The sequence below is a fragment of the Suillus discolor genome (genome assembly GCF_016758755.1).
Source record: "Suillus discolor strain FC423 chromosome Unknown F5147scaffold_16, whole genome shotgun sequence".
NCBI lineage: Eukaryota > Fungi > Basidiomycota > Agaricomycetes > Boletales > Suillaceae > Suillus > Suillus discolor.
The window spans coordinates 241653-254735 of record NW_024541263.1 but is presented as its reverse complement, the minus strand read 5'-3'; the positions used below and the strand labels follow the sequence as shown (position 1 = coordinate 254735).

The 13083-nt window shown below is 46.0% G+C and overlaps 2 protein-coding genes across 2 annotated transcripts; both read right to left on the bottom strand.

Annotated features, from left to right (window-relative positions):
• Positions 1-6492: 6492 nt before the first annotated feature.
• Positions 6493-9432, bottom strand: F5147DRAFT_685048 (urea transporter). The gene is made up of 12 exons (XM_041436655.1): positions 9216-9432; positions 8932-9101; positions 8513-8874; positions 8152-8460; positions 7801-8098; positions 7694-7750; positions 7565-7642; positions 7339-7516; positions 7145-7221; positions 6866-7090; positions 6623-6811; positions 6493-6577 (listed from the first exon to the last, which is right to left on the bottom strand). The coding sequence occupies exons 1-12, from the start codon at positions 9259-9261 to the stop codon at positions 6512-6514; spliced, it is 2055 nt and encodes a 684-aa protein (XP_041295026.1). The 5' UTR covers positions 9262-9432; the 3' UTR covers positions 6493-6511.
• Positions 9433-11485: 2053 nt separating this feature from the next.
• F5147DRAFT_685039 (Coq4-domain-containing protein) lies at positions 11486-12933 on the bottom strand. Its single transcript, XM_041436654.1, has 4 exons — positions 12467-12933; positions 12187-12413; positions 11658-12130; positions 11486-11597 (listed from the first exon to the last, which is right to left on the bottom strand). Exons 1-3 carry the CDS (start codon positions 12780-12782, stop codon positions 11744-11746), a joined length of 930 nt encoding a protein of 309 aa, XP_041295025.1. The 5' UTR covers positions 12783-12933; the 3' UTR covers positions 11486-11597; positions 11658-11743.
• Between the last annotated feature and the right edge of the window lie 150 nt (positions 12934-13083).

Below are 13083 nucleotides of genomic sequence, written 5' to 3'. Positions count from 1 at the left end.
CGATGATCCGGGTGGATACGGATGTTGTTATAGCCTGATCTGATATCCGTTTTCGTGAAGAAGTTTGCCCCATGTAATCGTTCGATAAGAGTTGCCGGAAGTGGAAGGGGATAAGAGTTCTTTATCGTTTGATCATTAATGCCTCGGTAATCTTGACAGGGACGAAGTTCTCCACTTTTCTTTCCTACAAAAAAGAAACCACTGGCTTGTGGGGATTTCGACAGAGTGATAAAACCTTTCTCCAAGTTTTCGTCAATAAATTTCTTTACTGCAAGCCTTTCTTTTGGGGAGAGAGGATATACTTTAGATGTTCTTGGAAGGAACCCAGGTTTTGTTTCTATGCGGTGGTCTATTCCAGGACGTTCCGGAGGGAGTTGTTTTAGTCCATCTTTGGCAAATACATCTGCATATTCATGAAGATAAGCGGGCACAAGTTCTTCGAAGGATTTCTTCTGTTTTTCCTTTTCTTCCGTTGCAAATTCTTGCACCTTGTTGCTAACTTTAAGAGGGGTGATGATCGGAACTTGTTCCAAAAAGGATGTTCCATCCTTTGTGAGAGGAGTATCGAGCGAGATTTCTTGTATAATCCGGATGAATTCTCCATCAGCACCGTATTCAACTAGGAATTCCCCATCATCTAGCTTATAGGTGGAGATGTCTTGTACTGGTGGAGCGCACCAAACGTCTTCTTTGGTGTCAAAAAGATCGTCATCCTCTGTTGGTAGCAACAATGGTACATCTTTGGGGATTTCTTCAATGGAAGCAGAGAGTTTGGATGATTGTTTCTTTAGTTTGGAATTTGTCCACTTTCTTTGTTCGAGGGGGGCGTTAAGTTTTCGGATGCTTTCCGAGATTTCGATAGATTTCGGGGTATTAGGAAGTGAGAGAGTCCGTTCTGCCCAATTGATAGAGGGATTCATTTTCTGGAGCCACGGAATTCCCAAGAGAATTTGGTCTCGTGCTCCTAGATTGGTAATGTTGAATTTTCCTATCATGGTTCATTCATCGATTTTGATGATAAGGGTGCAGTACCGATTTACTGGTCCACTGCTGAAATAGCTTCCGTCTGCAGTTCGGATATTGAATGGTTTTTTTAGTTTTTGGGTTTTTATTCCGAGCTTTTTCACAAAGCTTTCGGAGATATAGGTTCCAGAAGCGCCAGAATCGATTACCGCGCTTGTTTCGACATTTTCCTGTTTCCGAGATATGAGAGTAATGGGAATGCGAAGTTCTTTTTTATCATTGACAGCTCGTATCAAACGTACAGGTTCTATTGGAGATTCCATTGTCGGTATGTTTCTCCGTTTCAAAAATCCTCTTGAATGCACCTAGTCTCTTCTTCTTCTTCCACTTCGCGGACAAAGGGAGGTCCCTTTTTCTTCTGCGGGCATTCCCGGGCACGGTGTCCGATTTGGTGGCAAGTGAAACACTTTCCAACATGCATGTGTTCTTGACGACTTTCATCCGTGAGTCGATCAATCACCATAGCATCGCGATCCCTGGTTGGTACGAATCTTTGATCCCCAAATCTTCTCTTCTTCTGTTGTACAGGGAAGCGGGACCTGATGGATTGTAACTGTGTGTGGCAGTTATCGATGTCGACTACTGCGGCGATATAGTCGTCGAAGCTCTTTGGAACGTTTCCAGCATTGAACATCTTGACAAGGATTCCTATATTGAGTCCTTGTTGGAAGTGAAAGATTTTGGCGGTTTCTTCTTTGACTTTTGCCTGCGCGATTAGTCTCTGATAATCGGCAATATAGGTCTGGAGATCTCCGGTTTGTTTGAGAGCTCCTAGCTTAGTCATTGCTGTTCCGGAAGGATCGATTGCGGAGAATGCCTTATTGAAGGCTTCTAAGAAATCTTTCATGGTTCCATATCCTTTCTTCTGTCCGGAAGAGTCAATGAATTGAGCATCTTCCAGAAATTCTTCTTTCCATAATCTGGCATTTCCTTCGTTCATGAATGACGTGATGAAGATGATGCAATGTTTATCTTCTTTGTAGAGTTTGTCGTTGATATCCATGTAAGCGTTACAGGATAGGAGGAATGATCTAGACATATCCCTGTCTCCATTGAATATGGGAGGGTGGTTTATCTTGTATTTGAATTCTTTGCCGCTGCTAGTGTTTGACATCGACATATTGAGCGGGGGTACTGAAGTACCAAGGTTTAAAGCCTGTAGTCTTGGGGTGAGTGATGTCAGGTCTGCTGTCTGTGCTGGCTGTCTTGCTCAGCCGTTCTTCTTGTTTTCGGTTTGTCTTTTGTTCTTTGGTATCGGACACACACAGATGTGTGGTGTCTTTTGACTTGAATCTTTTGTTACGAACTAGGGTAGTTCTAACAATGACAACTTGACAGAGTTTGCGGTCGTTGAGATTCTCAGTCTCTCAGACAAGAGAGAGTTCTGTGGACTTAGTCAAAGGAGTGCTTTGACTAAGAATCGGGTTTCAAGACGACTTAAGATTGGAGGTCTTAAGCGAAGGAAGTTCCAGGTAAAACCTAGTAAGATTCAAGTGAAGAATACAAGCGTAATACATGTGCTTAAATAGATCCATATGTGCGCACAGACCAAGTCATCGTGAGATAGTAAGTACAGTTCCAAAAAAGGAAGGCATATCGTATGAGTAAAAGAAGAATGAGATAGCGGTTGTAACAAAGTGAAGCTGGTCGTTTGTGTACGGGAATTGAGCGCAAGGTGACTGGATAGGCAGAGTCCATCCAGGCAAACTCATCACCATCAAAAAACCAGTCGGAGTGTTTGACTGCAGCAGTGTGCTCAAATGCTGAAGCATCATGAGCAGAGCCAGTCAATCCATGAGCATAATCGACAATTCGAAGATTAGATGGCAGGTTTCCAACCTATACATTCAATCAGAACTTTGGTGATACAAAGAAAAAAATCAATTACCTGAAGATTGAGCCCATAATTTGATTTACAAGTGAAATAGGCATCCCCATCAATCCCTGGCTTTGAAAATAGGACTACAATGGTCCCATCATACATCACCCACCCATTTCTCCAGGAGCCTCTAAATCCAACTCGACTATCTATCCACTGCTTCTCATACTCTTTCTCCTGGGCAGTTGGATGACAAACAAAAGCATCATGGAGTGATTCAATTGCGTCAAAGCAACGTCTTGTGTAGAGCTCAACAGCACCTTCAGAAATGCCTGCAAAACGGGCAATATCCTCAATGGATGCACCATTCCCGTATCGACCCATCCTGTATAGCGTGACTGCGAGCTGTATCTGAACTGCTGCCTGGGTGTTGTTTGAGTTGTTATAAAAGACAGGATGATCTTCAATTAAATTGAGGATGACCTGAAAGACTTCAGGTGAAACACAGAGCATGTTGATGAAGCATGAATGATGTGCTGGATTTTGTGCATATTCCCATGCAAGGTGAAGTGAGCCAGCTTTGAGTACTGGGGGTCTTTCTCGAAGATAATGAAAGTGCCTGATAGCAAGAATGCAAGAGATATCAAGGTCAAATTCATGGGCAGCCTCTTCTGGGGTCTGTGGTGGCTGAAGGATGCTTCGTAACATCATATGCAGGATGTAGTTTTGTAGATATTGGTGGTGTAGACTTGTACGAGCCATGGCTGTAGTGTATTGATCACCTTCAGTGACAATGATGCTTATCGATAAGATTTGCTTATATAAGTTTGTTTATTTCGCGCGGGGCAATGATGTAATGCGCAGGGTTTATTAGGGTTTGCGTTTGGTTTGCGTTGTATTTATTTCTATTTATTCTAAATAGGTCACGAGGTTGGGCGTTAGGCGTTGGGCTTGGGCGTTGGGCGTTCAACTTTGAGCTCCCCTAATACCATTACTCGTTGTCAGATTCATCTTCACTGTGACCAGTGGCATTATGACAATTCTCGGCAACTGCCTGAATCGGGGCCGCCCTAGTAGGTGCTTTTGGTTCTAGACCTTCGATCCTGACCTGATCGATTCCTCGCCCCTCCATCAAGGCGCCATATGACCTAGTAACCATACTATGCGCCAGAGCACACCCAGAGGAACTATCGCGCCAGTGAGTTGTTTTGTTAAATGCAAACAACTTATACTCACAACGCGGCTTATCAGGTCAGCAATTATGTCGATGTTTGCAGAAAAAATGACATTGCTCACTGTCGGTGGCAGCATCAGTAGCAGATATTAAAGCAACAGCAACAGCGAGGGCAAAGGCGAAATGCATTGTTTGTGGATGTGATACTAGTGCGGACCCAGATAAGTGTGAGGAAGACAACTTGCCTCTACGTGCTGAATACCGTTCTTTATGTAGAATAATCCAGTTCACGTAATTTAGCGTGGAGCAAGGTGAACGGTGTGAACCCCAAACATATTGCCACCTAATAAGATTGTCCTTCAAGTTGTAAAGGAATCTCTACCAGCAATTTGGCGTGGAACAACGAATCATCTTGTAAAGCCAACCCGCAATAAGGACTGATAAGCCTCCAGGTTGGCGCGGTCGTGACGTGGCACCGACAAGTACTCAACTGAACTGCGGTCCGAAGCCCTGGAACTATGAAGAGGCAAGCGTTGGCAGGTCACTACAAACTAGTTGGACGTCCATTCGCTTACAAAAAGGCTCGACGTGGCTGCTCAATGCAGGAATTTTTTCTCAATCTACCTGCAAGCATGAATATCGAACCACTATCCTCGCACGAGGCACATCGATTCATGCGCCACCCTACCCGTGTGCGTATGTTGCATATGACTTCTAACCACTGTTTTTTTCCTCAGGAGTCCTGCAGGCTGCCGATACATGCCGCAACCGTTGTTTTTGTCATTATGCCAGATTCCAGATAGGCTAAACACGTGCGCTTCTTCCTGTTCCCTACGCTACGCCATTTGTTAATATCAACCCTGTCTTCGGATATGAAATCTACTGTAGCCCACTCAGCTGTGCGTATGTGGAGTGTCCATGATAAAATACCGAAACACTTTTATGAAAGCCGTAGGTGCTTTTGGTTCCAGACCTTCTATTCTGACCTGACCGATTCCTCACCCCTCTATCAAGGCGCCACACAACCTAGTAACCATATTATGCGCCAGAGCACACCCAGAGGAACTATCGCGCCAGTGAGTTATTTTGTTAAATGCAAACCACCTATACTCACACAACGCGGCTTATCAGGACAGCAATCATCTGGATGACTGCAGAAAAAATTACACTGCTCGCTGCTAGTGGTAGCAGCAGTGGCAGATATTAAAGCGGCAGTAACAGCGAGGACAAAGGCGAAACGCATTGTTTGTGAGGATGTGATACTAGTATGGGCCCAGATAAGTGAGGGGAAAGTATGAAGATGTCTTGCCTTTACGTGCTGAATACTGTTCTTTATGTAGGGTAATCCAGTTCACCTTAAATCGAACTGATATAGTAACCTCAATTCCAACAGATCATGACTCAGGTGCATGATAACCAGCTACCATGTGAGGCGAAGCAATGATTAGCAGCAATTTAGCGTGGAGCAAGATATCACCTACTGAAGCAAGGAGTGAACGGTGTAAACCCAAAGCATATTGCCACCTAATAAAACTGATCTTGTAAAGGAATCTCTACCGGCAATTTGGCATGGAATAACCTTGTAAAGCCAACTCTTTGACGCGGTCGTGACGTGGCACTGACGAGTACTCAAACTACGGATATCAGTAGAACTGATTCCAGCTCTATTTCTCTGCCGAGTCCAAAGTCCTGGAACTATGAGAAGGCAAGCGCTGGCAGGTCACTACGAGCCACATAGTTGGACCGTGGACGCCGTGACCGCTCAATGCAGGACTTTTTTTTTCGATCTACCTGCAAGCATTGAATATTGGACCACTATCCTCGCACGAGGCACATCGATTCATGCGCCATGCTACCCGTGTGCGTATATTGTGTATGACTTCTAACCACTGTTTTTTTTCCTCCTCAGGAGTCCTCCAGGCTGACGAATCACGATGCATGCTGCGATCGTTGTCGTTGTAGTTATGCCAGATTCCAGCCAAAGACGTGCGCTTCTTCCTATTCCCTGCGCTGCGCCATTTGTCAATACCAACCCCGTCTTTGAATATAAAAGCTACTGTAGCCCATTTTGCTGCCTTGGAAGACTTATTTATTAATGAGCGTTATAATGTCACAGCAGTATGTGTATCGACATCGGTCCTACGACAGCCGAATCATTTCAGCATACCTACCTGCGAATATTATGCGTGGCTAGCGTAGCGGAAACTGAGGCTAAGGCTTTCGCTCACATCATTTTCTCCGTCCTTCCTCATATCGACCAGCCTCAGGTCACCAGATGGGAGAGGCACAGAAACGAGTAGCTCAAAGTAAACCAGCATTTCGAAGCTTTTAGATCTTGGAGCAGCGCGGCGCCGATGACCAGAGTTCGGGATGATACACTCATACACAAGAAATGTTCCCAGGGTTGCCATCAAATGATTTCATTCTTTAAATAACCAATGAGCAAGGTAGATCATATAGTGTCCTTTCATTATCCAAAAAGCTGTCACGGAATTTCATTCGACAGGCTTCTTCATTGAAGATGGCGCAACAAATTTACCACTCCCAGGAGAGAAAATATCCTGCACGCCATCAGATGAGCTCTAAGATAAAAATGCTACACTTACCATGATCACTCCTCTCGAAATGAGCCGAAGCGCGGCTCTGCTCTCCCACAGGGGGTATATCGCGACTGCGAACGCCGACAGGAATATCCAAATAATACCGACCATCACCCATACCGAAAAGCCGGTAACGCTATAGACCGTCTGGGCAAAAAAGAGGGGGAGAGGGATAAGTATTATCAGTACCAAAGTCTGTAGAGCAAGCGGCTTCAGTATCTGAGTAGTTACAAGGAAGCAGGCACGAACAAGCACTATTGATGCTCTGGCAGCGAACTTGAATGCCTTATTAAGGCCAACTGGGTCCAGCTCGGGGTCGATTTGAGCTTCATTTGTCGTGGATGATGCTGACACGTCTAAACCTTTCTTCTCGACCTCTGGCTCCTCTAGTTCGTCATTGACATTTCTACTAGCAATAGCGGCACCGCGGTTATTGATTGCACGAGCCGAAGTAAAATCGTAGTCATCTGGCCACTGCAGAATTGATTAGCTCGTGATCCGAGTCAGTGGATGAAACATTTTGCGCACGATAAGTGAAGCAGTAGTTGAGATAATGGCACCAACACCAATTGATGCAAGATTTCCTGCGAGCATTTCGTAGTCGCCTATTAGTCATTGAGTCAATTCAGCTTCACATCAGTGTTGAAATTGGCGGTCATCTAACCTCCGCTCGTCTGATCACGCTATAAGGTCAAAAGGGAAACGATGGGAGTATGAGATACGTACGGTGACATTGATCACTTTTTGGTTAAGCGCAGAGGTGGTGACCAGCCAGGCAATAATACCTGCGGAAAAACCAACGAGCGAACCAATAATGCAGCCCACTTTATTAGCTTTTTTCCAGGTAATGCAAAGGGCAATTGGGCAGACAGCAGAACCCAGGATGACCCCCATGAATGTCTGCAAACTATGTCAGGCACAATAGGTCACATGGATATATGCACGGACATAAAGCCAACCCATGGAAACTCCGATGTAATAGAAAATAACACCCGCGATACCCATCACAAGGGCAAAGATAGCAACCTACTCACGACAATTGATCAGGAGATTAGATTTTCCAAAAAAGATGTTTACCCCTGCATGGCTCATACGCAAAATTTGTTGCTCCGTAGCCTTCGGATTAATATATCTCTATAACCAACAGTAAGCGATTTTTTTCCGAATGCTGAATAGGAACATACCACATAGACATCGTAAGTCAAAATAGAAGAGACTGCGATGAGCTCCGCACTCGTGGCACTGGTCACAGCCAGAAAGAGGACGATAAGAAGTGCAGCTGCGCCCGATTTCCCTAGCAACGTCGCAGCAGCTAGCGAGGCTGGAAGACCCTCTGAGATAGCATTTTGCGAGAGCGGCGCAAGCATGGGAATGAAGTTGCTTGATAGTGGATCTTGTGACGGAGAGTTGGCAGCAGGCACCGCAGAAAAAGCCACTGCGGCAAGCCCAAGCGTCGTTGAGAATGCAAATGGAACAGCAAACCTATGCTTGAATTAGAAATGCCAGCACATGCCGGTAAAGAAATGCCAACTCACCACGCCAAACCACCAATAAGGTATGCCTTGACAGTCGTAGAAGGTCTGCTGGCAATGGCGCGCTGCCAATATGCCTGGTCCTCAAAGACAGTTGCGAAGTTGCCGATGAGGTTTATAACACCAAAGATGAGGCCGTTTTTGGAGCGGAGAGTCAGGTATGAACCGCCAGCATTACCTGCTACAGGTGAGATCTTGGATACCTCATCCAATAGATGGTGCATGCGACTGATGGAACCAATGTAGCCTGAGGTTGCATATACGGTGAACATAAATGTCAAGATGATGGCGAAGAGGACAGTTGTATGAGTACTGAAGATAAAGGTATGAGTAAAGGTATATGACATGTACGACATCCACCTACTAATCACAAAGGAGTGTGGAACGCATTCCACCGACGACGACATAAATGGAGACACCCAGTGGGATCAAGAAACACGCAGCGATAGTGCTCATCCCAGTCAAACTTGTCACAGTAGCCGAACCACCCAAAATAAGCATTGAGGAAACGATCAAGTTTGTCGCAAGACCAAAAAACATGAAGAAAAGATGCGCTGTAGTTCCCCAGCGCGCTGCAACAATCTCGAGCCAGGTGTGTGCATAGGGAGCATTGAGCTTTAGCTTCGCGGCAAGCTGCGCGAACAAGAGGACCTGTACTGTCGCACCTGCGGCATACCACCATGGACCCGAAATGCCATATCTATAAGCAACTGCACTAGATTGGAGCTAAGTGATATCGCCCGCTAAGCCATGTGTGGATATGGATGTTGAACATGGACATACTAGTGTTGCTGCCCATGTCCAAGCAGAGACAATGCCAGAAGCAATAAGCCCAGGCTTCACTGAGCGCGAAGCAGACGAAAACTCCTCGGACTCTGTGGGAGAGACGCCCGTGTAGCGTGACTGCATAGCAGTCAAACCCACCATGAAAGCACTGAAGAACAGTCCGATCCCTAGACGTCTTGAGCGAATGATACATAGAAGACAGATTACAATGTATCTTACCGATGACTGACAATGTTATTGGAGATGAGTGTTTAAAACATGTGAATTAGAAACCAACTCACCGACGCCATAGCCTGCACCTTGGGGGAGAACTTCACTGGTCGACATGCGGGCAAATGTGTCCAGAAAGTGGCTCAAGACCTTATCTCATTTATACCAATAGCTGCAGTTATTTGATCTATCCAACCTCGGAGTATTATCACTGACGAACTTGGTTTTTGCAGATATAAACAGTTCTGATAATCAAAGTTTAAATACCAGATTTGTGACAAGGACAGCAGCATAAGAACATCATGTTCCGATTCTATTTCAGCACCACGCGCTAGTGGATGTTTGGAACCAAACACTGATCGGACATTCGAATCCGTGCTTCGCGGCAAGTGCAAGTGTTCCACTGGCAATACTACAGTTCACTTCTTCCTTGAATTCTGGACCAACAACTTTCCAGCCGTATCAACATGAAGTTGGAGTCTGGATGGAATTCATATGGCATTCATCTGGTTCTTTCACTCTACCACGTTGATGCGTCCTTCATGTTAGGTTCAGGCTATCGTACTACAGGCCCTGTTTTGGACTGGTCCATACGATGCAACGATTCTCTATTTTCAAACTCAACGTGATTTAGTGCCACTGGCACGTTACATTCTGCACAAGTGTAACGTTTTCCCGATTACCGACCTACGTTTACGATATTGAGACTTAGCTTCTTGCAAGCATTATGGTTCAGTCCAATGGACCAAAGGAGACCGCGGAGGCTGAATCTGCGCCGAGCTAGAACACTTGGCCAACGATGTTCTTCGTGCTTGTCAGGAAGCTAGCACATTGCAAGAACCGGCCGAGATCAATATATGATATAGCAGCAAGCGCACTGTGCTATTACATGGCAGAAAAAGAGTTCCCAGCGTCCATGTAAGTAAGTCTTTGGTGCTGTTACAGACAGTGAGCAAACGTGAGACACAGTGACGGACACAGCAACTTTCATACTTCGCTTGGGGGTGCCGATGGGCCTGCCGTGTCCCAGACTTTGGCTCAGACTTTCAGAGATGTCCTCGTTTCGCCGGTCTGAGGTAAGTACGGTTATTCGCTCCTCGTTTCAATCCAAAGTTTCAACTATACATTTTTAGCTTATGCTTTGAGTACGGGATTTATAGGACTCGTGTGCTATATCGAGTGATGTCCGCTGATGGCTCCTATCGGTGGATGGTTGATGACAAGTGGTACATATATGTCACACTCCTGCTTCTTCAGACACGGACCCCGCATCAGTGATTCTCAAGAGACTTTGGGTGTCCTGTCTTAGACCTTTGCCAGAGGACTGGTGAGAGAGTGATATTGTCTTATAGCATACCATTACATGACAATATATGCAGAGCACGTCCTTTACTTTGTATTACGACATAAACGCCCCGCAATCAACGTAATGCACCCTAAAGGTATGGTTTGATGTAAGATTCATGCTATCCTTTCTTTCTCTTTTCTGAGCAGGTCAGACGCATTTGAGATGCAGTGCCATCAGCTTCTTCTCCCCTTGATGGATATGTGATATATAACGTCAATCCACCCTTCCTCGATGCGATTCAGCAAAGGGTCCTTGGCACTTGAAGGCATCCGACACTTGTCATGTCCGCATAGGCGCAGTCAGCGAGCATTTCTGCTAGGCAATTGGCTCTAGCATCATTCGCTCTTGTGGTGTACCACCATGCTATCACACTCGTTCAAGAGGTATGGTCACTTCCATAGTAACTAATAACGATTTAACCCTGATCTAACGCTGTCATTCTTTTATTATTACTAGGCCACCTTCTTCTGGCCTGGGTCATGGTCAACTTCCTAAAGTCCTATATCTCACGGTAAACCTGCGTTATATATAATCACATTGTTGGTGATCTCACCTTGGATTTGGTCATAGTGAGAGGATTAGTATGAAGTTCCAGCACTGCTGCTAGTGTGATGTGAGCGTTATGTGCGACGAATGTGATGCGAATGTCTAGATTCGTGCGATGTGTCCTAGACGTAATCTGCGTTTTTCTGCAGTGAGTGGCCGGCATCTGTTGCTCAAGGTCACAGACTTTGTCATGGCTGTTTGCAATTTCAATGAGGTGGCAATCATGAGTCACACTAGCAGTGTAATACTGATCCAGGATGGTCGTTACTCATAGTCGTGATGGTGGCTATTGCCGTGTAGGAACTTGGGATAAGAGTCTAGGTTGCTGTGAAGGGTGCTGAACACGAGAAACGAGCAGAGGAAATGAGTATTTGCACGTTTTAACGTTGTGTTCAATGCAAGCTTAGTAGCAGGAAAAGAAAAGAATTTCATGCACCTATTTGGATACAGGTGCCAGGATGTTTCTAGCTCATAGAAGCTTCCCTCCCTAGAGCCGGGCTACCTCCATGTAAGCTTAAATATAATAGTACAGCGTACCAGAGTCCAGGCGTTCTGGATCCTATAACCGTGTCGGTGCACAGACTCAAAAAGTTGACAACGGGAAATAAGAGACATACATTTATCTGTTCCACATGCTGAAGCTCCACAGGACCCGCGAAACGGCCAAAAAAAGATGTCAATTACTTATCGCCATGCCGGTGTGTATCAGGGGAAGTCAATACGCGAGGCTCGCGGGATGGTAAGTCCTGCAGGTGGATCCCAGACACCAAATTCCTTCTTCATTTCGTCCAGATCCTGTCCCCATCTCTCCTCCCAATACACTGTAAGCAAGCACCTCGCATGACTCCCGCATCTCGCAGCCCAAGGAATGAATTCCCCCCAAAGTCGGGCCCGCTGAGGTGACTTGAGTCTTATTGAGGCTCCCAGGGATAATGCAGTCATGGGAAAGCCTAGATTCGTGAACTCAAACGCTTTGAGTGCAAGTTCGGGAAGGGCGGAGACTTTAAATCCAAAGAGGGCGTGGTACAAGTCGTGCGTCTCGCGATAGCGCTGCATGACATATGCAAGCTCTGGGTCATCGATATAGTGTACCTGGGTCCTCAATGGTGAGCATCTGGTATACATAGCGTGGAATAAAATGACCCCACGGGCTCTCGAGAATCAGGTGTGACCTTACAAGCGTCAAGCCACCTCACATAAGCACGTCCAAAGGTGTTCTCTGAGAGGGACCGCAACTTCTCCCAGTCCAAGGTCTGCGAATTGATACGTGGCATTTCTTTGAGAATGCGCCGACCCTCTGGAGACTCCAACATTGTATCCCTCAACTTTACCAGCGTTGGCCCAGCAGTGGTTTCTCCGCAAGCTGCAACCATGTCTAATGGACTTGTCAGCAAAATGTACCCACTATAAAGATTAGGAAGTGCTTGCCCGCGCGACGAGTATCTATGAGAGACATGAGTGCAGAGCCAACTGCGAGAACTCCGGTTTCGAATGGGGTGAGTGGTATGTGGCCAGGATATGCCGGTTGAAGTCGTGCATTCGTGTGAACAGAGCGTGAATTTCTGTTGGTAGCATGGGATGAAGACCTAGGCGAAGCTGCCAGTGCAACGAAGGAGCGAGCTTGGCTGGTGTTAATTACACTGTTCCATCCATGAATTCTACGATACGAACTATACATTGGCTTCATTAACGAGTGAGCTCCGACACGGATTATCGGGGGGAAGGAAGTACAGATCACTGACATGTCGAACTTGGTGCCAGCGGTTGGTTGACTTCAAAGTCTCGAACCGAGCTGTTGGGAAGGGGACCCTAACCCTAGAACTGGGTTATGCCCGAAATGGGGATCATTAAAACTTTGCAGTGGGCTACCAAAGCAAAGCACAGTTTGAGTGTCCACCAACTCAAAGCGTCCAGACTCCACATCCACAAAAGCGTCGACGGTCCACATTCTTGCGCGTATAAAATACCACCTATTATCCTTCATGGAGTACCTCACCATTCTCCTCTTTCCCTGCTTTTCTCTGTGCTGCCTGCTTTTACTTTTG